We start from the raw sequence: 26,657 nt of genomic DNA, 5'->3' as shown, positions 1-26,657 counted from the left end.
TCCAAACGACCCTTATTGATGATTGGTTGTAAGTCAACCTGATAGACCAGCTATCCTAGTAGCATGGACAAGAGCAGTCTTTAGGCTAAACTCTAGAGGGCGTGTGAAGCCAGCTGTTTTACCATCACATTTACCCCTTGAACACCAAGTGAAAGGACACCACACAAGTTGTTATGAAAATAAAGTATATTTATTTATAACAAGACTACCCTGAACTCTTTATGAGTCAGGGAGCTAAGCACAATACAAAACTCTTAAAGAAATACTGAAAGTCGCACAATTTACACAAATGCCCGAGGGGCACGAAAAACCATATACTACAAAAGTGGAATGCGAAATTACTAGCAGGTAAGTACTATTCTCAGAGACTTTAGAAACGCTGGGCCTACAATGCTGAACCCTTGGATTAGAAGCAGGAGGCCTAGGGACGTCGTGTGCAGAGTGGAAACTCTCACGCGTAATGCGGGACAAAGTCTATGGATACTAGTAAATGCAAAAGTTAGTGTTCTCGGGCGAACCCGACTAGGTAGGTCAAAAACGAAAGTGGATCTAGACACTTAGAGAGTGGATCTACGCTGGAGCACCGTGGTACTCGGTTTACCTAGCCCAGGGGCTGCGGCTGCATAGGGTTCAAGTGTCGTCGGGAAACCTCGTTGACGCACCAGGAGCCTGAAGTAAGAGTTGCTGGCAGGCGACCAGTGAAGATGTTCCGGGCTGATCCAAGGACTGGATCAGTTGAAGAAGAGTACCTGTAAGCAGAGGGGACCAAGTTCTGAATCACTAGCCAGTGATTAGGTGGGCACCAGGATGGCACCGGACAAGGTCACTCAGCCAGGCGAAGAGGTGACACTGGATTCTGCTGCTGCACGGACCAGGGCGCTGATGTCGACCAGGCTGGAGGTCTGCGAGCTGTCCCACGTCGGATGTCTGCTGCTGGCGATGCTGGATCCGTTGAAGGAGGCAACAAGCCTTGGCTAAGGCAAGCCCACGTGGCAACACAAAATGGCGTCTGGAGTGAACCAGGAGGGTCCGAGGAAGTTCCCCTTCAAGAGGAGACAAGGGCCAGTCTAGAGGAGCTAGACCAGCGGTGAAACAAACATAGGACGTCGTCTGGAGGGTCACTAGCCAACGGGCAAGTGACCGGACAACGTGGCAAGCAACACAGAAGCAAAAGGGCCCCACGCAGATCTGGTGGATGCTGGGGGGCTGGACTTCGGTGCTCGTGCTGCTTGGGGTTGGGGCTTCTCTTACCCCAGTGCACCCACTCGAGGGTCCCTCGGTGGTCGTGCTGGTTCAGTGTCGTGCTGGTTCTGATGATCGCCGGGTCCTCTGGTCTCGTCGCACCTACGGGTCTCAGCTGTGCTGTAGAGGCAGGTTGAGGTCAGAGAGGGCAGGGAGTCCGGGTCTCGTCAAGCTGGGCAGTCTTGTTCCGGAGGAAGGACGTTTCAGCAAACCGCAAGATACTTAGGTGGTGCCTGCTGTTGCAGGGTGACTACTCCTTAGTCACAAGGGAGAAATCTTGAGAAGAAGTCTTGAGTTCCTTTCGTAGAAAGTAGTTTCAGGATTCAAAGATGATCTAATTTGGAAGGGGGCCTGCTCCTACCTTTATCGTAAGAAAAGGGGCTGGCACGCGACTAAGTCCTGCCCTATGGGTGGGACTAGGAGGGGGGTGGTTACACCCCTCTCCTTTGTCCGGTCTCTCCCCAGCTCAGGGACTGGTGTGCCCCAGGAACTGGTTTGAGCCGGCATATGCACAGTGAGCACCGGGGTGCCACTTGCAGTCACCTTCCTTTCAGCCCTGCCTACCTGGGATACACAAAATCCTGTCTGGGATGGTGCTAGCACCGCCCCTGACAGGAAACCCTTTGTCCAGGCCTCCGTTTGCTGGAAGGACTCCCAGCAGCAGGAGGGCAGACTGGTGTCTCGGTGGCAGCATCCATTTTGTGGAGCTGAGGCTGTGTTTAACTTTAACCGGGGTTACAGCTACCAACAAGTCTTCTCCCTCTAGAGGGGTGGAATGCTACCCCCGTCGCCAGAACTGGCGAGGGGGTAGTATTCCAAAGCGTATGACACCTTACACGACATGTTTAGATAATGTCAGACCAAAGTTACCATAACCGCGAGGATTATAAGGCCCTTAAGAGTATATGGTCTGACGCTATCATGGAAACGGCTAAGGGATAGATCCCGAAAGCCGCAGACAGGCTCAGCTCATGCCAGAGCACCATCTCACACGATTCCAAGCACTCTGCCTTCAGGATTGTTAAGGCCTGCCATAGGAGTGACTGATAGGAGATCTGTGTGCCCATTCTAGGTTTTAGATATTGGTATACTATATCTAAAGCTACATTGCTCCCAGCTGTCAAGCAGCCAGTTGTGTCTGTTTAGTCAGTCAGCCCAGGGGTGGCATAATACATGCTGCAGCCCCTGGGAGACTTCTGGGTGCACCTCTGCCCTGGGTACAGGGACTTGGAGAGGGCCCAGTGCCAATTCAGTACTTGGGTACAATTTGGAATAGAGAGAACAGCTAGGCTGTGGGTCTGATTAGCAGGCCCACAGCCAGGGAAAGTCGTAAACCAGTGAAGCAAAAAGCAAAAATCTGGGTGATCTTTGGATTGCAGACCCTACTCTCCTACAATATATATTTAGCATTATTGCTATTTTATTTACCGTGGGACTCCCACTTCGACGACGGGGAATATTCAAGCATGTGAATCTATGAAAGAAACCCCTAATACTGGAGAACGTTTGTTCTACCCACGAGCTGTTCCCTCACTGGATTTAGCATAAAACAAGCAATGGCAAAGACAAAACATAGGGCCTTTTTCATTACTGACAACAAAACATACACAGCTTCTCAACCCCATGCCCATAACACCATTTTTCTCTCCCTCCCTCCCTCCCATAAAACACACACACACAACTGTGAACCACACATTGCTCTTACACATACACAAAATAACAAGAATACTGTGCGTGGGATAGTAGCGGTGGTATTGATGTGGCAGTGATGGTACTCGTGGATGGTGATCATAATGCAGATGGTGGTAATGGTAAGGGAGGTGATAGTGGTAGCAGTAGTGATGTTTGTGATAGTGGTTCTACTGGTGATGGTGGCGGGAGTGATGACAGTGGTGACAGTAGTAGTAATTGTGGTGACAATGGTAATGGCAACTGTGGTGGTGATGACAGCTGTAATGGAGGTAATGAGGCACTACAATGTCAAGATCTCAAAAGGATATGCATGCCACAGCCCCCATTCCACAAACATCACCTTGCAGGACTGGTGTCGGGCGCGCAACACTGAAAAGTCATTAGCTGGAACGTGAAGCAGGCACCGCAGAGTATAGGCAGATACCACGGAGAGCCATGGTAAATAGGGAGGGGGGGCACAGCAGGAGCCAGGATCCCTGTAAGCATCAGTGAACAGGATGGGGAAGAAAAGGAGTCAGGCCATCAGTGAAGCACTCACCGGAGGAGGTGGGTGTAGAGCATAAGCCAGGATTGCTGTGAGCCGCAGGAATGTACTTACTAGGGAGGTGTGGTAGAGCCGGAGTCAGGATTACTGCGAGAAGTGAAGCACCTACTAGGGCGGCGGGTCACAGCAGAGCTGGGACCACTGTCAGCAGGAGTGAACCACTCCAGAGGAAGGTGAAGTAGATAGGATGACTGTGAGCAACATTGAAGCACTTACTCGAATAGCGGGGTACAGCAGGAGCCAGGATCACTGTGAGCGGCAGTAAAGTGCTCACCGGAGGGCGCGGGGCTGGGGATAAAGGACGAGCCAGAGTCGCTTTGACCAACACTTAAGTGCTCATTAAGGAGGTGGGATGGGGCAGGCGCGAAACAGATTGACACAGACTCTTTTGTGTTTCATTGGTTGTTCTGTCTAGATAGACATTAAAAAGCAAAATGCTGTCACTCACACTGCCTGCCCAGCCATCCAAGGAAAGGTGTCCTGTGCGCTGACGCAAAATGTGACTAGCATTGCTTACAAGCCAATGGCTGAAGCGGGTTGACACGCCTTCCAGTCTATGTATACTCTCTCGTGGGATAAACTAAAGTGTGACTGAAACAGATATGGCTGAAGCACTCTGACACCAAAGCGCCTTGCTGTATTGTTACCAAGAAAATGATATATTCATATGTCAGATCACTATAAAGTGATGACAAGTCTAAAGCTGTTAATAAGCCAGACCTAAAACTACACCAAAGGCAAATGTGCTTGCACATGACCACAAGACATCATGTTCCTAGAATATTGGCCAGTGCTCTGACATTGACTAACTAAAGTTTTAGCCTCTAAATTAGAGAAGCCTCCAGAGATCCTATTACCAGAGGAGGCAGCCAAGAAGAACAGAGCAACTGGTCAACACTAACTTAGGGCCTTTCTTCACCATTGACCACTAGCTGAATAAGCCCGGACAACAATAGGATTTCCTGCTGTCTTGCTTCACGTTTTGTTTTTCTTGTAAATAAATATGGCTACAATGGACAGAGCCTGTGTTCTGGGACCTCCAACATTAAAGCAGATACAATATCTGAGGTGTTGGCTGCCAGTGCAGCATGCTGGGAATGTGAGAACTCCTTGTGACTTAACTGTTTAGCTTTTACGTTTTCGAGATGGCATGCCTATTAAAACAATGTCCTTTCATGTCTTCTCTTTTCAAAGGCCAAAATTAAAACAGAACAAAATGGTTTGAGCAGAAATGCAGTCTTGTGTATTTGTAAACCCAAATTCCATCTTTGTAGGGTTTTTACATAAATTGTGGTTTTTGTTAAGACAGAACATAGAAAAGAAAAAATACTTCTCGTGGGATTTGTTATTGGAGAGATTCATTTCAATTAGGTTTCCTTGGTGCCAAGTACACAGACTTCAGATGCCACTGCAGAGCCCATATTGTTAGATGGTAATGTACACTAGCAAGATGCAAGCGGCCAGTGAGAGCTGTACACAGTGACCCAGATCAAGGGTCGAAACATTAAGGGCCCGATGTAGGTCGCCAAATACCGGCCGGTAACGGCCGATTTTGGCCGTTACCGACCAGTATTTGGGATTGGACATGTAGGTGGCCTGAATTGTACCGATTTGCTAAATTTAACAATTCGGTAAAATACCGAATCGGTAGAGTTACTGAATCGGTAAATCAAGATGTAGGTGGCACTTTAAACAGTGCCACAGGCCATTACCGATTCATAATTTACCACCAAATAATATTTGGTGGTAAATTATGAATTTCTGTGTACATGCACATCTGTGCATGTACACCGGTGCCATGTGGCACACATACATGCCCTAAGGGTCCCTAAGGGCATGTATGTGTGTCACATTGCACACAAGCCAGAATCTGGGGTGCAACAGGGTGTCAAAGTGACACCCTGTCCCCCTTGTAAATTCGGTAATTTTACCGAATCGGTATTTACAGATTCGGTAATTGCCATTGATTCCAATGGGCCTTACCGAATCTGTAAATACCGTTTCGGTAATTACCGATTTTTACCGATTCGGTAAAAATACCTACATCGCGATTGCCAGTTCTTAAATACCGAATCGGTATGATTCGGTATTTAAGAATCGGTAATCTGGGATTACCTACATCAGGCCCTATGTATCTTAGTCCAAATGTCCTGGACTCGTCTAGGTGGAGTGAAGGCTCAAAACAGCCCCAAATCAATGATGGTTCTGATAAAATGTAGCCTCTGTGAAGGAGTCACGTGTAACTTTGTCACACTCATGGAAAACCCCAGAGTGGACCACTGTCTGGAGATGCTTCACAACTGTTTGAGGCAAGCCCGCCTTCAGCAACCAGTCGTTGAGGTATGGAAAGGCTGGTATTCCTAACCTTTGAATATGGGCAGAGAGTACCACCATCACTTTCATGAACAACTCGGGGGCACTGGTAAGGCCAAAGGGGAGCATTGCAAACTGAAAATTCTCCGGACCTACCTGAAGCTGCTAACCATCATTCATTGTAACTTCATTCTCTCTTGCACAGCACTTTCAAGTCCCTCAAGCAGCACAACTGATAGTGCATTTAGGTGAATATTATCAATTGGAGAAACAGCATAAGCACAAACAAACCAACCAAATCTAAACTATCTCCTGGACATTTTGTTTGACATTACCAAAAATGTTATACCTCAGTTGTCTCCAGGTGGAGGCCAATGGCTTCTGTCACTCTATTTAATTTGTTCCACAAATGCCTTCCCACATCAGTCGTCTGTTGATCAACCAGTTGGAGCCTGTGAAACGGAAAGAGATACACGAATCAACCATTTGTTAGAACTTTCAAGTAGCAACTTGTTAGCATATTTGTTAACATTTTATTGAAAATGATCCTATTATGAGCATTGGCCCACAGGCATCAAGGTAAATTGCATTCGCAAACGGTGCGAATCGCAAAATTCGGCCGTTTGCGAATGCAATTTCCTTTTTTGGGATGCATCATGTTTTTTTATATTTTTGCAATTTAAGGAATCGCAATTATGTTGCGATTTCTTAAATTGCGATTGCATTTAAGAAATCCCAATTTTCGATTTCTTAAATGCAATTCATCACACTTTAGAAATTGCGAATTCGCAAATAGGGAGAGGTAAATTACCATGAAGTTCACCTTCATGGTAATTTGCGAAAACCTTGAAAAATGCACAAAAGTGCATTTTTCAAAGTTTCATTTTACACACACACATGCTCTTGGGGCATGTGTGTGTGAAAAATGTTCTTAAAGTTAAATTTCAGGGGTGCAGGGGGGGGGGTCCTTTGGACCCCCCCCCCTGCACCCTTGAGATAGCATTCTCATTTTGCGATTCCTTAATTGCGAATCGCAAAATGAGAATGGCTTCACATTCATTCCAATGGGCCTTTAGGCCAATAGGAATCAATGGGGAGGGATTCCTTAATTGCGATTAGCAAATTGTGAATTGCAATTAAGGAAAAATAAAGGAATCGCAAAAAAATGTGAGAATTTTTAATGCATAGCCGTTTGCGATTTCTTAATTGCGATTCCTTAATTTTCGCAATTAAGAAATCACAAACGACAACAATGATGCATGTGGCCGATTATCCCTTAAAGCCGCGATGCTTATATGGTGCCTGGATCCTGTTCGAACCACAATATGAAACACTAAAATTAACAGGTGCTCGATCCTGTGAGTCATATTCACCCCAGTCATAATTCCATATTTTCTTTAGAAAAAAGTCAGCGCCATGCTACCAATGACAATCCAAGCACAAACGTCTACTTTACTCATCAAGTTCTAGTCATGCACCAGTCATAGATTTATCAATCCAGCCTATCAGGTTAATCAATCCCTGAGCCTACAGGGATTAAATGCAATTCATCTGGAAATTTGTACTGTGCTGAACACAAAAAGGAAATCTGATGTCAGTGCAGTGAGAACTGCCTTGTGGTATTTTTCCCATGGTAGGAAGTGCTTTTTCAGTGATTTGCACCATGAGAAGTGGTTCTCGGTCTTGAAGATGGGTTTCCAAAGTTGGGCCTCTAGCACGGGGAGGTGTTGTGCAGTCAGGGATGAAAGTGAATGTTGCTAGAGAAGAGGATGTACATCCTGTGGTCCATGTAGAGTTACTGAGGTGCACTATGATCCCCTCAAGGATTGCTATGTTTCTAAAGTGATCCACTTTGACCTTTCTGTAGTTTTCCCAGATACACTGGGCTCAGAGAATCTCAATTCACAAATAGTGGTGGATTCATCGCAAAGTGATTGATCTGTGGTCATACCATTGTATTGTGATTGGAAAAAAATGTTTCTCTTTCTTTTATCTTTTTTCCTTGTTAGTTTTCGGGGGTTATTTTTGTATGTCCTTTGTTTCCATCCACCTTTGTCCGGTATTCTACTAGGTTGGTAAAATGCTGCTGGACTTTGTCACATATATTGAGATTGTCTCTTGAATTGCTAGATAGTTATTGTGGAACAATATGTGAAACCTGTAGACTGTGTACACATCGCAATGCGGCTGTGGATGTTGTATTGTTTTTGCGTTAAAAAAAAAAATACAAAAAAATAAATTACAATTAAAAAAAACAAATAGTTGTGTGGATTATGACTCTTAAGAATCTGTAGGGAAGGAATAGAAGCATGTGTCACTGCCTCTGGGGTGCCGATTACTTGCCTCACCGTTAGTCTGGGAACATGAAAAGGATTTGCCGGTTTGTGATATGCTAAGAGTATGAATTAGGGCAAACTGATTAAGACAGTAAAAGAGCAATGAACAAAAAATATGCTTCATGCTATGGTGCTTAATAAAGCAAACAAATGCCAAAACCCATCAGCTAAGGATGTGGTATGTTTGAAGTACTCAAATGGTTTTTCCAAATACAAACCAACTATTGTTCAGTGAAGACACTGAATCCTGGAACACTGGTCTGTCAAACTCCTTCACTGCAGTCAATGACAACCCTGTATCTCAGATTTGAATTAAAAAGACACAGAAGTGAACTGTAAATCACTCTGTATGAAAATGGGGAAAACTGCAGCGCTTAATCTCAACTTCTTCCTAACACTCTTCTTGTAACTAACAAACTAATAGTTCTGCTTTACTGTCCCATGCATTAGCTCAAGCTCCTTCAAGCATGCCTTAGATCCTACACTCCTCCAAATGGTAAATGATTAGCTACAACAGGCACCAGTCAAGGTATATCCCTGTGAGCGCGCAGTGCACGCTCCCTCTGTTACTTACGTAATTCGAGGCTGTACACCAACTATAAGACGCCATAACTTTTCAGAAAAAATATATTGTTTATTTGCTTTGGATTCCGTTTACTTTTCATTTCGAATAATTGATCCATTCATTCAAAAACTTCAGCTGGTCCAAAATGCGGCTGCAAGACTGCTAATGCGGATTCCTTTCAAGCACTCAGTCTCTCCGTATCTTCGGTCACTTCATTGGCTACCAGTTGCCAGCAGAATCAAATTCAAGGCACTCACGCTGGCCTTTAGATCTCTGTTTGGCACCTGTCCTAAGTACTTGAAAACCCGACTCCCGAGATACTCCCAGGCCCGAGCACTTCGCTCCAGCTGCCGCGTTCGGCTTGCCGTCCCACGAGTAAAAAGGGCCCGACTGGGGGGTCGAACTTTTTCGGCAAATGTTGCGACACTGTGGAACACCCTACCCCCAGCAATTCAGCTAGCCCCCTCTGAAATCTGCTTCAAGCTGTTGTTAAAGACTTGGCTCTTTACCCAAACGCGATAGGCATCACTACTTCAGTCCTCTTGGTTAACTGTGTTCTGCCAAGCGCCGGGACACCTCCCTGTGAGGTAGCTGTTCGCGCTATATAAAATGCCGTATTATTATTCATAATGCACTGTACATACTTTTCAGATAATCAGTGATGATAACATTAGTATTTTCTGTGTGTTGTACATTTATTTCAGAAGAATTCATCGATATAAGGCTCCTTGTAGATTGTCCACCAAGAAATATATTGGGGCTATCTAACAAAGCGAATAAGATAACACTCGTGGCTGGTTACAACTCATCGGGGTTAACATTATTTTCTGAGATGACCACAGCTCTATAAACGAATCTCCTTACACGAGAGTGAATACGCTGTTCAATGGGGAGTGGGAGACATTTCGTGTTCTAGATTGGGTGCATGTATATTCTCATTCCCGGCATCCCCCGCAACTAACAAACCTACTTTACAGATATCCCAAACTCCTGCCTCCAGAATGGATCCCTTTAACGAGCTACTTCACCATCTCTACCTCCAGTAGACACAGCTCCAATATTGGGTGTATCATCTGGCTGTCTTGAATAACACCTCAACTTCTTCCAACACTGAGATTCTCTACAGTTCAAGACACTCAACCCCACACACTATCCAAACTCCTTCAAATCCAACAACCCCCTCATAAAAGTTTCACAAGTTCAGTCGGCCTCCTGGGCATCCATAAACATCACTCATTTTGCTGGCAAAAACATATCTCATCAAAGCACCAGCAGCTAAACTAGACACACCTGTACTCATTGACATCCACCAATGCCTAAGTGAGTAAATTGAAACCTACACATTCCTCTTGATGACAAGTCATTAAAACAACTCCCCACATTACACAGATCTTGTAAGTATGGCCATGCTAATTAATGGCTGCCTTTCCACACACTCTGGATAGCAACCAGCCACTACTGAACACAACATTGTGTTATTCTTCAGATAGCATGCAATGTACAGCAGTCCACCTGAGCCTGCTGACCTTGCTCTATATTTTGCACTGTCTTCCTAAGAGACCTTAGTACTTATTTATAAACTGAAAAGCTTGCTATTACCATACCCTGTCTTTCCCCTTCCTCACTTTCTACCCCATGTCCACAATTCCTTCATTTCTATTGGGGCACAGATCTACACACCTGCCAACCCTTCGCTTGCCCCATCTCAACAGAAGCTCTCTCTTCTCATTGCTTCAGTCTGTCCACATCTGCATCCTTTCCAGATCTCCGCCACCCCCTCTCTCTCTCTCTCATCTGGCATCTTGCCTTATTCGTTCAAACACACCACTATCATACCTATTCTTAGCCTTTCCTCTCTGCCGAACTACCGCCCTATTTCACTTCACCCTCATCCTTTTAATATCTTGAAATAAGTTGTATTCAATCAAGTGTCTTTCTAGCTTGATCTTAACTCTATCCGCTCGCTGTTCCACTACAGCCCTTGACCCATTTACTGACTGCTCTTTTCAGTCACTAACAATATCACCTTTGCTCAGAACAAGCTTCCTTCTCTTCTTAACCTTTCGCCTCTTCAAGTACTGTTAACTACTCCATCTTAAAGCCCTTTCTTTCCTCCTGAAGTATCGGGGTTAAACTTCTCCAATGGCCCTTCACTACCTTCCAAACCCCACCGCTGCATTCCAAAACTTTCGACCCCCTCTTTCCTCCATGTCAGGGTCCGTCGGATGTATGCTCCTTCTCACCATCTCTCCAGGTTATACTACAGTGTATTTTCTACACTAATTATTCTCAAAGCCTTTTTCTCCTTATTTGTCCCTTTTCTTAATACTTGGCTTTCCAACTATCTGTCCGCTAGCCAGACTTTCTCCCATTCACTCCATCCCACTTCACTTATCCTTGCCGCATTCCTTACAATTTTTATCTCCATCTTTTTTTATTTTTATTTCATGTTCTCTAATGTATTTTTCCCATTTCTCACCCAGGAAGCTACTTAAATCCTTAAGTCCACTTCATCCCTGCTTGCTATGCCCTGCCATTTCTGTTTCCACATCCACCTCTCGCACTGCCTTTTAATTTGTCATTGCAGCTCCCTGTCTCCTCTATGTTCATTTACATTTTAGCGATGCCTCTCTATTGGTCCTCAAACATTGGAATTCTCTTTCACTTACAATTTGCTCCATTTCCTCACTTATTCTTTCCAGTCCCTCTAAAAAGAAGCCTACTAGCTTCGAGCTGAGCTGCACAATTGGTAAGTGTATATCATTCTATGTGCTTTAGTATGTTACTTGACCACACTTACGTCAATCCCTTCCCCGTTGCACAGCGTATTCACTCTTGTGTAAGGAGATTCGTTTACAGTTTATTAGTTTATAGAGTCGTGGTCATCCCTAAAAATAATGTTAACCCCGTTGAGTTGTAATCCAGCCACGAATGTTATCTTAATCACTTTGTTAGATAGCCCCAATGAATTTCTTGGTGGACAATCTACAATCAGCCTTATATCGATGAATTTGTCTGAAATAAATGTACGACACACAGAAAATACTAATGTTATCATCACTGATTATCTCAAAAATATGTACAGTGCATTATGAATGGATCAATTATCAGAAAAGAAAGTAAACAGAATCCAAAGCAAATTAATGATATATTTATACTGGAAAGTCATGGCGTCTCATAGTTGGTGTACAGCCTCGAATGACATATGTAACAGAGGGACCGTGCAGTGCTCACTCACAGGGATAGACCTTGACTGGTGCCAGTTGTAGCTAATCATTTATCATATGGAGGGGCGTAGTATCTGAGGCATGCTTGAAGGAGCTGGAGCTAATGCATGGGACAATAAAGCAGAACTATTAGTTTGTTAGTTTCAAGCAGAGTGTTAGGAAGAAGTTGAGATTGAGTGCTGTAGTTTTCCCCCCATTTTCATACACAGTGAGTTACAGTTCACGTCTGTGACTTCTTAACTTGAAATCTGAGATTGGGGGTTATCTTTTACTACAGTGAAGGAGTTTGAAAGACCAGTGTTCCAGGATTCAGTGTTTTCACTGAACAAGAGTTGGTTTGTCTTTGGAAAAACATTAGAGTACTCCAAACATACTCCACCCTAAATTTTAGTTGATGGGTTTTCGCCTTTGTTTGCTTTAATAAGCACCATTTGTTTTGCTGATCACTTAAGCAATAATGGAATATAAATTCAATAAAACATGAAAGGTAAGAGACATGGTTAGTCCTACTCAATGTATGAGCTATCGGAGACCAGAGTGGCTCTCTGATCATATTCAGTCAGAGGGTGATGATCTTCAAGAATGCACCACTTTGAAGAGAAGGAGCACTCGCATTCGTAGTTACTTGTAAGACTTTGGCTCAAATACGAGACATAAGAAAAAGACAGCAAGTTTCTACTGTCTGCATGGTCCACCCCCTGTGCTTCGGTTCTACCTCCATACAAGTAAAAGTAACTTCCCCTTAATCTGCGAGTAGATGCGGCTTTCTAGCAGGCTAGAGTTGGTTGCAGGTGAAGTAGGAGGCTGTGATAGGAGGACGAAGGGTCTGAAGAGAAGGTGCGGAATGGACAGCAAACTTAGGGAGACCTGAGGAGGATATGTTTGGAAGCAGGAGATCAGGGTCCGAATGTCAGTTCCCAATAGCCCTGTTGCTCTCTTGCTGCAGGGCATTAACCTCTTCAGCGTGGCACACATTTTCACGCTGTGCTGAAGGTTCTATTGAGCGGGCGGGGCCATGACGGAGTGGTTCCGTCATTAGCACAGCTCAACCAGCGCTCATGATGGAACCACTCCGTCATCAGCACCAATCATTTCCTATGCACTTACTGAGTGTCTTCACATTTTTTTTTTGAATCTTTATTTTTCAGTTTTAATACACAATGCTCAGGGAATCAATATTAGAGCGGTACATTGTTAGTCGTTTCATCATACAACAATGATATACTGTGATATTCATGACATTATTATTTGGCAACAGTAGAGAGATTCCTGACATCAGGGCAGTACAAATTAACTAACAGCCGGTCCACATGTTTCGAGGTCAGCAATATTGAGAACTATATAAAGACTACGGATATAGCAACGGATACACAATCCTCAGTCAAGTGCCACCCCAGAGATAAGTGTGGTGCAGAAATGTGGATACAGTGTACAACATTAACAGGATTGTCACTCTCATATGACGTTTTCTTAGCCTACCCCTTCTGGCACATGCCACTCTCCACCTGCCTTTCAGAGTCCCTGTTTTTCTCAGCAATATACGCCCTGTAAGGGCCCCAGATATCTTTCGGGCGTGAGTGTCTTCACATTCGGGTTGACTCGACAGGCAATGAACAGCCTTTATTGCTCGTAGTGCCGAGCAATAACAACTAGGAATATTTAGCATATGTATAGTAAAATGGAACTAATGAGTGCATGTTAAACAGAAATAAGGTCCAGTGCCGCACTACTCACGGTGCCTAGGTTCAAACGGGCCAGGCTAGGAGGTAGAGCTTTTAGTGTGGCCGGCGCTCGGTTGTGGAATGGACTCCCCCAGAGCCTTAGACAGATCAGCGCCCTGCTAGAGTTTCGCAGGAACCTGAAAACCTGGCTTTTTCCCCAAGGCCTAGTGTGAGTCTCTTTTAGGCTCGGGCAGGTGTGACCTATTCAATCGTGCTTCAGTTGACGGTTTGAAGCGCTCGGATACCCGTGGGGTGACAGTAAGCGCTATATACGTTTTAAAATCAATCAATCAATCAATCATATAGAAAATTAATCATCATCATAAATAACTTTATTCGATTCGAAAAGAATCATAAAAGTATACAATTTGACATACAAATTCACAAATGGTGTTTCATATCAAAAGGTTCAAACACAAACACAAAACACAGCATATCAAAAAGCACAATAACAGTAAACATTATATTCTTATATACAAATTCTTTAAAAATCAATCCAATAGAGCTAAGCATAAAAATTACATTAAAAAACAAGAACAATAGAAAATGAATCAAAACTCTTGAGAAGGGATGTCCTCCATTCATCTCACCTGGGAGAGAAACTGTCATGTCCCAAGTACAGAATACTTACTGCTGCTGGGCCTCCTGCAAGGTCTTTTGTGTTTCCTCCAGGTTTGTACTGAGGCCGGACTCAAGAATCTGTCGGTGTTTCTCAAGAGATTCCATCTCCAGAGCAAATTTCTTCTGCTCCTCTTCAGATTCCTGCAACAATTATAGATCATAGAAAGAATAAACTGCAAATGTTTTTCATAACTGGAAAGTTCTTACAGGCTATTGTCAGTACAGTCGTACCCATGTCTCTATTGGACCAGAAAAAACAGGTTACTAATCTGTAACTGCAGACCTCCCAAAAAATCTGTGCTTGGCATGGTAGATTATCCCATCGGTGGCCAATTGACACCCCAGCCTCAGCGCTCCTTGGATGAGGACTGGGATGAGACCGGGGACCCCGATGACACAAGGCCACAAGGGGATCTGGTACTGATGAGGATAGGGGTGCAGCAGTGATCGGGGTCCAGGACTCTGCGCAAATGAAACAAAGTTTCCTTGGGGGAAGGAGATCAAATTAAAAAAGACTGGGATGCAGTCACCTCCTTTTATCCTGATATGAGCAAAGAGATCTGATCATGGAAACAAATCAAGACAGACAAAGACAAATTGCCTTTTCCTTGGCAGTTGCCACTGTGAAAGGCTAAGTGCAAACACCGGTGAGATGAGACTAAGAGGGTTCAAAGTCGACCGCAATGAGCAACAAATTGTAACCCACATGGACCAACTTGGTGCCAATTTCTTTAGACAAACAAGGTGATGTTTGCCACGTCTAGTGGTCAATGTCTTTGATTGACTGAAGTGTCTGAGGACTGAGGGGAAGGACCAGATCATCCTGCTGCAAAAAAAGCAGATCCATCCTGTGTGGCAGAGGTGATGGAGTGATGAGTTCCAAAGAATTCAGAGTACCAAATTTGACTCCCTCAATCTGCAGAACCTCTGAGAGAAGTGGGATTGGCATGAATACTTGGAGCAGACCCCCTGACCATTTGAACCAGAAGGCATTACCCAGGTAACTATTCTAAGGGAGGAAATGTGTGGCACTAACAGAGGATACCTCCAGTTGTGGTCTTTGATGACGAGATCCACACAGGAACACCACAATCTGGAGACCGAACAGCACCTGCCAGATGTGCCCCCTCAGGGAAGCTGACTGGCTGAAGGGCCCATGGCCAAAGGCGTAAGGGCTCACAACAAGGGTCCAAGAATCTACACCACCCTCTCAGTTCACATAATGTACAGTGGATGTGTTGTCTGACAGAATTTCAACTGTGTTTCCTGATACTAAAGGGAGTAATGCCTTCAGAACAATGCAGACTGCCTGCAACTCCAGCACATGTATGTGCAGCTGTTGCTTTGACAAAGACCAAAGACATTGCATTGTCATCTCGCCCAGAAGAGCACCACAGCCCAAGGAGGAGGTGCCTCTAATGACAGTGGTTGGCACCTGCGAAGGGCTGAAGGTGCAACTGACAGAGATAGGAAGAGCAAATCCATCAATAGTGATCTGGGAAAGTGGAGTTGAAAATCCACTACGAAGCCGAAAGGCTCATGATGCTGCAGCCGCTGCCTTCTCAGGCACCACTAAAGGGGTGCACAGGCCATCCAACATTCAGAACAAACAAAATGCATGACGCCCTGTAGCCAAAGGACCAGCAGAATGGGTATCGGAGTCCGATTCAGAAACAGTGGAATCATACTCAAAGTATGTGCAATCCTCTGAAAAGGTGATACAGCCTGTATGCAGATAATATGCAACACTGCACCTATTAAGGATGAGGAGGGACTTCTGGGTGCTGATGGAAAGCTCAAATGGAGCGTAAGGGTCATGGTGCACTGACGATGACCAGCATAGGAGACCTCCCTTCACAGCACAATTATCCAAGTACAGAAATACATGGACTCCTGTTTCTGCAGTGAAGCTGCCACCATGGTCAAATATTTGGAGACAAAAACTGAATTTGACACAACCCCTTTGAGAATAGATGATGTAAACAAGAATCCTGGAGATTAGGGATACCAACCAATCTCTACTGTTTAGGGATAGTAGAACCAGGAAGAAGTGAAAGCTGCGGAGGTATCTGGACAAGCTGAGGTTGCTGATATTGTGAGGGTTGCGCTTTGGAGAAGTCCTTAAGCGACTACACTGCTGGTGGAACTGCTTTGCAGGCGTGCCAGACCCAGAAAACTTGCAATGTCAGGACTAAGTTCCCAGGTTGAGTAAGCCTTCTCCCCAAAGAGGTGCTCACCATTGAAGGGCACGCCTATCAATGTTGTCTGGATAGCTCCCAAAAAGCCTGTGAAGTTCATCCATGCAAGTCTGTGCAGAATTACTGCCATGGCCATGAATCTTGCGCAATTGTGTTGGCAGAAACCAAGCGGACTTCAGCATTTGCTTCAAAGTGCCCAAAACATCTCTCACCTAATCGAAGACGCTCATGACTGGACAGGTGTGTACAGGCCGTCCAAAAGCAAAGCTGTGCGATGCACAATCTTATCTGCCCAAGCAGACTCACAATACAGAGAAGCCATGAGAAATGCATTTGGATTCAGTTTGGCTGAACTCTCTAGTGAAGGACTGTCACCAAGAACTTGGAATCAGAATGTGCGCTCCAATGGCACTGTCCACATGCTCATCCCAAGCAACCACATCAGGGTCCTAGAACACATCACTGAATGACAGGAAGGGTTTTGGAGCAGCTGAGGATGGCTCCAAGATTTTCATCAACACACTGCATTTCACCTAAGCAATTCCAGTGCCTCGGCTGCTTTTCGCACTACAGATGTAAATGAACAAACTTTCTCTGAAGGAGGAGGAGGTGGATATGGAATGCGTAGCTCTGAAGGTGCGTCAAGGTCAGAAGCATTTTGTAGGTGAAGATAAAGACCAGCATTTTAGAGACAAAATGGAAGAAGGTTATTGGCCTATGAAAACTCTTCCGTTGTGCTTCTCTAATCTCAGTTGGGCATGGGTAAGGCATCAGGATATGAGCCAAAAATCTCTTCAGTAGAGTGAACTGTGTAAGGGGCTGGTCCTCGGAGGAGGGTAGGACTTCTTCTTTTACCAATCAAATAATGTCAGATGGCTGAAGCACCGCAGTGGATGGGTTCAAAGTGGCGTTCGCTTCATGGGCGGGGTCGAAGGCAAGGGTAGGATTAAGGGTCCAGCGCCATAATAGGTAATGGCTTTCCTGCAGCAGCCCCAAGGCTTGAACCTGTGGGGGTGTAGAGTGTGGTGGTGTGAGGGATGGACCCACTGCAATCATTAAACCTGCAATAATGGCACCAGCCTTGGGGAGTGGCCCAGAGGGCTGTTAGCCACCCTGAAAATGTCCAACACCGCCTATCGAAGGCCTCAACCTGTGAAGGGTTAGTGGGGCTGGAAACTTTGGTTTTATTGCAGAGTCTCTGAACGGCCTGGTAGTGCGGTTGTTTCCTTATGGAAGAAGAGGTCTTCCACAGACGTTATTTTGGGAGGATCCATTTGGAATTTAGGGAACTTATCTAAGGGAGTGGGGTAAGGCTGTTTTTAGAGTACCCTTAAGAATCCTCGCCAGGACATGCACATGAAGAGCTCAGACCTATGTCAATGAGGTATGGAAAAACAGGAGCTGATGACAGTGTGCCAGAAGGTGCCACATATAGCCGGCCATATATAGCAGTATATTCCGCAAACAACATAGCCTCCACCCCTGAAGTATCAGACTTTGCACCTCCTCAGAAACCACTGTACCATCAATAAAAAACACAATTGCGGATTTAAATTACAACTGGCACTTTCCTGGGCTGCAATGATTGCCCTTTGAGGTTGTGAGGAGCTGGGTTTGTTACTCAACAAAACATAATTGTGCATATGCAGCAAGATTGTGTGAAAGAAGGGGCGAAAGGGTGCAGAGGTGGCAGCAGTTTTTACACACTAACATCAACAGCGCTACATAAACTAGTAATGAGGATTAGGACAGCTACTACATTCATTAATTAAAAAAAAAAAAAATGTATGGCATGGCCATTTCAGGGATCCATAGGGGGTAGCTCATCAGAAACTCCATTATTAGAAATTGTTCATTTATGGATACAATGTAAAATGAGCTATTATAAAAGTATACTTAGTTTATACAGCAACTCTTACCTCCGTTTTCTGCTGATGCAGCTCCTCCAGCTTTTGACATTCATCAGTGAGCAGCTTTACATCATGTTTTTTCTCCGCTAACGCTGTATTCACCTGTGAAAAACATTCGGATTAAAAATCTCCACATAGCAAACCCTTCTAGAGATAAACTGGTGTGTTACTGGAAACAGTACTAAATGGTACAACACTCAAAGAACATCATAATAATCTGTAACTCTGAAGTCTATATTTCAGGTCAAGTAAACGCCCCTAATATTTAATATGAGGCACGCAACTAAGCCACTCCCTTTGTAATGACTACACCATAATAATTCCATTCTCAGAATGACACGCCTTCAATCAACAGCCTCTGGGATATCCAGGTCAAGAGCTGGAACGAGCTGGTGCCAAAGACTGCACAAATATACTTTATTGTCTTCCCTGGCTGAGAATAGTAAAAATGGGGAGGTGTAGATGGTGTACTTTGAACATTGAACTTTCCACGTGATGGTGATGTGAATATATAAAGTGATAAATGCCATTATTTATCCAGAATGTTTTTCATTTCAGGTGTTTTAAGATATAAAAGTGGTATATTTTTTCTACTCCCTGAACAGGGAACAAAGGACAGTGTTTGTGACCAGCAGTCCCACCATTTGGTGTACCTTCGGTGACGTCAGCGTGCTTCCGGCGGAAGCTACCACCCTTGGGCGCCATCTTCGGATTCTTTTTTCTGTCTCTTTTTTCTTTTCTGTGTTTGTAGTGAATCCATGGCTATGTTTGTTAATCGTTTTTTCAACGTAATTCTTTTCACGTATCTTTTCACGTATCTTGTAAGCTTCAACTTGCTTTCTTTTCTATGTGTTTCCACCTTCTTCTCCAGCCTCATCTTTCTGGCGGAGACGGGTGGGTTCGCTAGTGAATCCAGAAAGATCTTCAAGCTGCAAAACTACACCGACAGGTAAGAAACTATTAGTTTTGCAGCGTGAATCTTTCTGGATTCACTATGCTGTGCATAGATTTTGTAGCGGTTTTCGTTACTTTTGTGGCGGTTGGGTGGCAGATGAGCGTTGGTTGTTGAATATATGTTGAAGCACCTTTTGTCCTACTTGTGCTTCTTTGTTCATTTGTACATCCACGCAATAGTGCTTAGTGAACGTGTGCACTGAAGCCCATGTTGCCACCAGGCATATATCCTGAATTGGTGTGTTGGCCAGAAAGGCGATTGTTGCTCCTTTCTTCCTGGTCGAGAGGGCCTGTGCCCCTCCGGTTAGCTCCTGGCCCGCTTGTTTGTGGCAGAATTGTATTGTCTGTGCGATCCATCAAGCTATGGTGTTTTTAGTCACTGGTTTACCCATGTAACTGTTTGCGAAGGATATGAAGAACTGTTTTGTCTTCCTGTGTCCCTTCGTCCTTTCAATGCAGTGCATCACAGCCCTTCTTGCGTCTAGAGTGTGGAGCGACCTCTCAGCGCTTGTAGTGGGGTTTTGGAAGAAGCTAGGAATCTGAATACTCCGATTCATGTGGAACCTTGACACCACCTTTGGCATGAAGTGTGGGTCTGTTCTCATCACAACCCTGTCACTGTGTATCTGGATGTAGCGTTCCTGCAGTGTGAGTGCCTGCAGTTCGCTCACCCTTCGTAGTGAGGTGATTGCTACCAGATAAGCATTTTCATTGTTAGCATTTGCAGTGATGCTTTGTGGATGGGTTCGAAAGGTGCTTTCATGAGCTCCGTCAGTACCACATTCAGGTTCCAGGCCGGTGGCGGCATTCTCTTTGGTGGCGCTATTCTTTTAGCCCCTTCCAGGAATCTTTTTACGACTTGAGATGTGAAGAAGCTTCTCCCTGTTTCTCCTCTTGTGTACGCCACAATCGCTGCCAGGTGTATCCTCAGCGAGGATGAGCTTAGCTTAGCTTTTATTAGGTGCATGAGGTACCTTAGCACCGTAGATTCCCTGGTCAGTTTTTTATGGAGTTTTTTCTTGCAACACCATTGAGTGAATCTTTTCCATTTTTCCCCATAGCACTTGCGTGTGCTGGGCCTTCTTGCCTCTCGCAGCACCCTCAGGGGGCTCTCTGGTAGTTTTAGATGTGCGAACTCTAAGTCCTCAGGAGCCGGGCTGAGAGGTTGAGGCTCTCCGGCTCTGGGTGTAGAACGTCTCCGTTTTCCATGGAGAGTAGGTCTCTACTTTTCGAGAACTTGGGGGAGGGGGGGGGGCTGTGCCATCTCCATTATCTGCGAGTACCAGGTCTGCCTGGCCCATTGTGGTACCACCAGGATGAGCGTCATGTTGCTCGTCATGCATTTGTTGAGAACCCTGGGGATCAGTGGTATCGGGGGGGGGGGGGGGGGGGGGAAGCGTAGGCAAATGTTTTTGACCAGCTTATCCATAGGGCATTCCCCTGTGATAGTGCCTCTGGTTGCCTGGATGCAAAGTATTGGCATTTTGCATTCCGGCGTGTTGCAAACGGGTCTATTGTTGGTGTGCCCCACCTCCTGAATAGTCTCTCTGTTTCCTGAATATTGAGTTCCCACTCGTGGGACGCTGAAGTCTGCCTGCTGAGCCAATCCGCTTCTACATTGTCCTTCCCTGGCAGGTGTATGCCTAGCAGGTCTATTTTTAGTGGTATAGCCCATCTCCAGATTTCCTGTGCCAAGCTTGACAGAGGGAATGATTGAGTTCCCCCCTGTTTGTTGATGTAAAACATCGTTGTGGTGTTGTCTGTTTGTATTAGCACCTTCTGGCTGTACAGGTGTTTCTGAAAGGCCTTGAGGGCTAGCAACACTGTTTTCAATTCCAGGTAATTGATGTGTCTGACTGCATCTGTAGGGCTTCACAGACCCCTCACTTTGAGCCTGTTCATGTGTGCGCCCCATCCCCTCTGGGATGCGTCTGTGGTGATGGTCACTGTTGGGTCCGGTGGTGTTAGAGGTTTCCCTACTGTTATTCTTTCCTTGGTCCACCACCTTACTTCTTCCTGCACCCTGTGCGTTACAACCACTAGATCCTCCCAACTTCCTGTAGCTTGTGACCATTGCTGTTGCAGCCACTCTTGGAGTGGTCTCATTTGTAGGCGTACATTGGGGACCAGGTGTATGCATGACGCCATCATCCCCAGGATCTTGCTAACAGTCCTCACTGTCAGAGCTCGCCCCTTCTGGTAGTGACGTTTCTCCCTCAGTAGGCTGAGTGTTCTCTTTTCGCTGGGTAACACCCTGCATTGGACGGTGTCGATTTGAGCTCCCAGGAAGATTTTCACTTGCTCTGGTTCCATGGAGCATTTTCCCCAGTGTATGGAGAATCCCAGGCTTGCTAGCGTTCTTGTGCCCTGTTCTGCATGATCTTTGCATGTCCTCGAGGTAGGGGTACACGTGTATCCCCTTCCTTCGCAGATGTGCGGCCACTGCCGCGAGGCATTTGGTGAACACCCTTGGTGCAGGCTTTAGACCGAATGCCAGGGTTGTGAATTGGTAGTGATCCTTGTTCACTGTGAATCTTAGCATGTGCTTGTGCTGCCTGTTCATGGGGATGTGCAGGTACGCATCTTTGAGGTCTATGGTGGACAAGAAGTCCCCGGCATTTATCTGCGGGATGACCTCTTGTAGGGACGTCATCTTGAATTTTTGAGTCTTTACGTATTTGTTTAGGAACCGTAGGTCCAGGACGGGTCTTCGGCTTTTGTCCACTTTTGGCACCAGGAAGTAGTTTGAGTACACTCCCTTGTTCCGTTCTTTGAATGGAACCCGTTCGGTGGCCGCTTTGAGGAGGAGTTCTTGAGCTTCCTCTTGGAGTAATCGCAGCTCTCTTCCTGAGTGCTCTCTTTTCTTTGGCTTTCTGTTTGGTGGTCTCTTTTCCAACTCTATGCAGTATCCGAACTGCATGATGTTGAGTATCCACTTGTTTGTGGTTATTTTTCTCCACTCCTGGAGAAAAAATCTTATCCTGCCTCCTACTGGTGTTACATGTTCCCTTGTGTCTTGTCCGTGTAGCCCTCTCCTCTTTTTTTCTTCCGTGCTCCTCCCTCAGAGGGTTCGAGTGGGTGGGCACCTTTTCCCGTGAGCAGTCACTTAGAGGGGGGTTGTTTACCGCCTCTCCTTCTCTGGCCCCGTCCGTTTCCTCTTGATCGAAAGGACTGGCCCCTGTTCTGATAGTTCCAGTATTGCCTCTGCTGGCCCTGGTGACTTTGGTTGTCACTCTGTTGCCCCTGGTGGAATGCCTGGTTTGATTGCCCTTGCTGGTTTCCACCCCTGCCGTTCGGCCTCCGTGTAGGAGTGCCCCTTCTCATCCCCCTGAATTGCAGGGCCCCCATGGACCTTGCCGTCTCGTTGTCCTTCTTCAGTTGGGTGAGCTTCTCATCAACTGGGGCTCCGAACAGTGTTTCACCGTTGAAGGGTGTGTTCAGGATGTTGTTCTGAACCTCAGCCTTGAAGCCTGAGATCCTGAGCCAGGCTTGCCTTCTCTCTGTGATGCCTATAGCCATCAGTCTGCTGGATGTTTCAGCCCCACCCAAGGCTGTCTTCAGGCACGAGTTAGCGATGGTTTTCCCCTCTTCCACAAGGTGCGACGCCCTCTCACGGTATTGTTCCGGGAGGTGCTTGAGCAATTGGCCCATCTCATCCCAATGCTGGTATTGATGTCTATTCAGGAGGGCGTTGGAGTTCGCCATCCGCCAGTGCGTTGCGGCGTTCCTCTCTATTTTCCTGCCAGTTAGATCCATCCTCCTGCTTTCCTTGTCAGGTGGAGGTCCAGATGTTGTTGGGACGTTTGCCCTTTTTCTGGCCGTTGCAGCGATTATTGAATCTGCCGTGACGGATCCCTTGATGTAAGCTGGGTCCTGGGAGGAGAATTTGTATTTCTTCTCCGTCCTCGGCGTTACTGATCTGCATGTAGTCGGGTCTTTGAAGGCTTGCTTCCCCTGGTCTGTGATACTTTTTAGCATGGGCAAGAACTGGCTTCTTGTCTGCGTGGGGAGCAATGTTTCCAGCAGGAAATCTGCTTTTGGCTTCTCCTCTTCCAGCTTAACTCCATAAGCTGCTGCAGCCTTCCTGACCACATCATTGTATGCCCCAATGTCATCCGGTGGCGAAGGCCTCGATGGGTATGTCTCCAGAGCCTCCTCCGGGTTTTCGGCCTCGATGTCCTGCCATTCCTGGCCTTGGGCCGTCGAGGAACCTGAGCCGTAGCTTGACTGCTGCTCCCCGTAATCCCCTTCTGTGTAATAGAGGTCTTCTTCCTCTTCGTGCTCCGAGGGCTCCGGAGTTTTCGGCGGCTCTTCGACGTCGAACTCCTGCAGCTCAGCGACGCCCGTTGCCGGCTTCGAGGGTATCCTGTGACTTCTCATCTTTTCATCGAAGTCCTTCTTTCTCTGAAGGATGTTCTCCATTTCGGCCTCGAGCCTTCTTTTCTTTCTCTGCATTTCTGCGGCCTGCTCGTCGTCGAGCGTTTCGGCTGCTCTTTTCGACGGCGTCGTCGACGTCGAAGCTTTCTTCGGCTCCTTTTCCTTCGAAGTCGAAGACCCTTTTTCGGGGGCTTGCTTCGACGACCTTTGCTTTTCGCTGGTCTTCGGCCTCCGGGAGTCCTTCTCGAAGAATCCGCTGGGCTCTTTTTCGGAGGATGCAGTTTCGGTCGTCGAAGTTTTCGGCGCCGGTGCTCCTTTCGAGGCTCTGGCTTTCGAGAGTCTGCCTCGGGCTTTCGAGGCCCTGTGGGGGTTTTCGGGGTCGTAGACTCTCCTACCTTGTCAGGCGTTTTCTTATCGGTCTCTGCGACCGTGAAGTCATCTGGACCTTCGGCGATGTTGTCCTCGTGGTCGGTGGAGAGGCCCAGTTCGTAAAGCGTAGGGGACTGGCCCTTGCCCTGCATCGTGAGGTGAGCTGTCCTCTGTCTCTCTCGAACTCGGAGTGTCTTCGGCTTGAAGACGGAGCAGGCGTTGCAGTCTCTGCTCTCGTGGTCGATTGGCAGGCAGAGGTTGCAGACCGGGTGCTGGTCCTTCTGCGCGAACTTGTGGTGGCAGTTTTTGCAGAATTTAAAGGGTGTCTTGTACATCCCTGCGCGCAGGGGACCCCTGTGTGCGCATTCCTCCAAGGACGTCGAAGATCTCTAGGTTCTTTCCTTTCTTCGTCGTCTCTTCTCTGATGGTCCTCTTCTCCCAATGTTCTCAGGTCTTTACCGTCGAAGAGTTGCTGTATTTCTTCCTTTTCTCCTCCAAAACTTCTGGAGCTTCACGCGACGATCCAGACCCAACGGCGGAAAAAAGAATCTGAAGATGGCGCCCAAGGGTGGTAGCTTCCGCCGGAAGCACGCCGACGTCACCGAAGGTACACCAAATGGTGGGACGTCGACGCTCACCTGGGCTACAAGAAAAAAAAAAAGAGAAAAAAAGACTACGATTCCGGACCCAACCACCAGATTGCGGAATATGCACAGCATAGTGAATCCAGAAAGATTCACGCTGCAAAACTATAACTCGTGCCTCTTCCATGCAGTTTTCTCAATAATTTACCCCCGGGGACCTGGCGCATCCTGCACAAATTTGTGATTACAATTTTTTAAATAAAATTGGGGGAATCGCCACATTTCCAGGGCCATACTTTAAAATTAAATAGGGGGCCACCAACTCCTTCAGGCTAAATAAAAAATTGGAGGAGGGGCGGGGAGGTGCGCGGACCCCATCCTGGAGCCAATAATGGCCCTGAGGACGTCCAGCGCCAGTTCCTGCAATGTCCAGGGGGTTCCCACCCCATGAACATTGCTGTTTGCTATGGCTTGACGCCAAGCCATAGGAAACACTGCTATGCTTCTAGTAAGCAAGATAATAAAATGCTCTTGCTTACTAGAAGCGAAGCAGAATTGTTTTTGGACAAAGGGATCTGCAGGTTAGCAGCTCCCTCTGTCCAAAAATTCCTGCTCCCGCAGGACATGGGGAGCAGACAGGGACCGCAAGGGCTTTTAGGCTCCCCCCCCCCACAATGTTTAAAAAGTGAGTGCCTTAGGTGGGACCAAGGCACCGGGGTCCCAGGGAAGGGGGCATCGTAGCCCCACTTCGCTAACAGATGAAAAAACAAAATAAAAATAAAAACCTGCGGCAATTCGACAGAGGCCATGCCCCTTTTACCACCACTCTGCAAATGCACCTCCTGGAACAGTGGCGGTTGGGGAATTAAGTCTCCTTGAATGCGGAGGGTCTTTGGGGGGCCAACATGCCCTCCTGTCACCTCCGAATAGAACACTATGTGAGAAGTATCTGATTTTTTTGAATCAATCCTTTTGATTTTGATTTTATTTCAAATTTTCATTGTTTCATTTACTTTTTACAAATTTCACATATTTCAAAGAAACATTTCAGAAAGACATAACATAAATGGACAATTACTTAATCACTATTATACCCTTCAAATCATACACACTATCACTAAAGATCTTTGTCAGACATACTCAACACACACTCACGCTCCTAACACTCTAATATCAAAAATATTTTTTATACAAATCATATACAATTTTTTGGGGAACCATAGAATCTAATTTCAAAAAATGAATCAATATAATACAAGTATCATTTGATATTCTTATGGTTTCAACATGACAAGGTCTGTACACAACAAGGTTTTGACCTTGTTGTGTACAGACCTTGTCATGTTGAAAATATATATATATTGTCCGCAGGGGGTGCAGCCCCAGGGCCCATAAAGTGTGGGGAAGGGAGCCTCACAGACCCCTCCCTTTAAAATTAATATGGCCCAGCGGGATGGGGTCCCTGAGGCGTGCAAAGGCTCAGGGAGATGCATGACACCCTCGCCAATTATTATATTATATATATATTTCAACACCAGGGGATGGGGTCACAGAGCCTCAAACAGGCTTGGGGACAGGGGCAGCGCGCCCAACTCGCCCTTTCTTTTACAGAAAAGGCCCTGGGGGATGGGGTCTATTGGACCGCAATCGGTTCAGGGAGGGGGGCCTCACGCATGTCATGCCACTCAAATAATTATTTAAATTCACCCCAGGGCAATTCAAAGTAAAACAAATTATGGTGCCCACCAAATTGTTTCTTTTCCTGCTATCCAGTGTGAGTGCATAAAAAAATGCGGCCCAGGGCCCCCTCCTCCCCAGTCCCTTATATAATTTTTTTTCTTTCCCCCCCCCCCCCCCCCCAAGACCTTTATTGAAGTTGTTCACAGAGGGAATAGTTACAAAACAGGGCCTACAACCCATCGGGCCGGCCGTTACCAGTGTAGTCAATATCTAGCCTGTACAGTAATACACAGCCATATGTCCGACAACCCTGGGGTCCGATAG

General features: G+C 46.2%; 1 protein-coding gene across 1 annotated transcript in view; it reads right to left on the bottom strand.

Moving 5' to 3' along the window:
• The window catches only part of NDC80 (NDC80 kinetochore complex component), a 255,954-nt gene that overhangs the window by 35,525 nt on the left and 193,772 nt on the right, over nt 1-26,657 (bottom strand). Inside the window, exons 14-16 of the mRNA XM_078656636.1 lie at nt 18,379-18,471; nt 14,272-14,402; nt 6,141-6,243 (exon numbers count right to left, since the gene is read on the bottom strand). Of these exons, the coding sequence (XP_078512762.1) occupies nt 6,141-6,243; nt 14,272-14,402; nt 18,379-18,471 (327 nt within the window). The remainder of the gene's footprint in view (nt 1-6,140; nt 6,244-14,271; nt 14,403-18,378; nt 18,472-26,657) is intronic.

The sequence above is a fragment of the Lissotriton helveticus genome, chromosome 8, assembly GCF_964261635.1.
Source record: "Lissotriton helveticus chromosome 8, aLisHel1.1, whole genome shotgun sequence".
NCBI lineage: Eukaryota > Metazoa > Chordata > Amphibia > Caudata > Salamandridae > Lissotriton > Lissotriton helveticus.
This window is presented reverse-complemented; position numbering and strand designations above follow the sequence as displayed.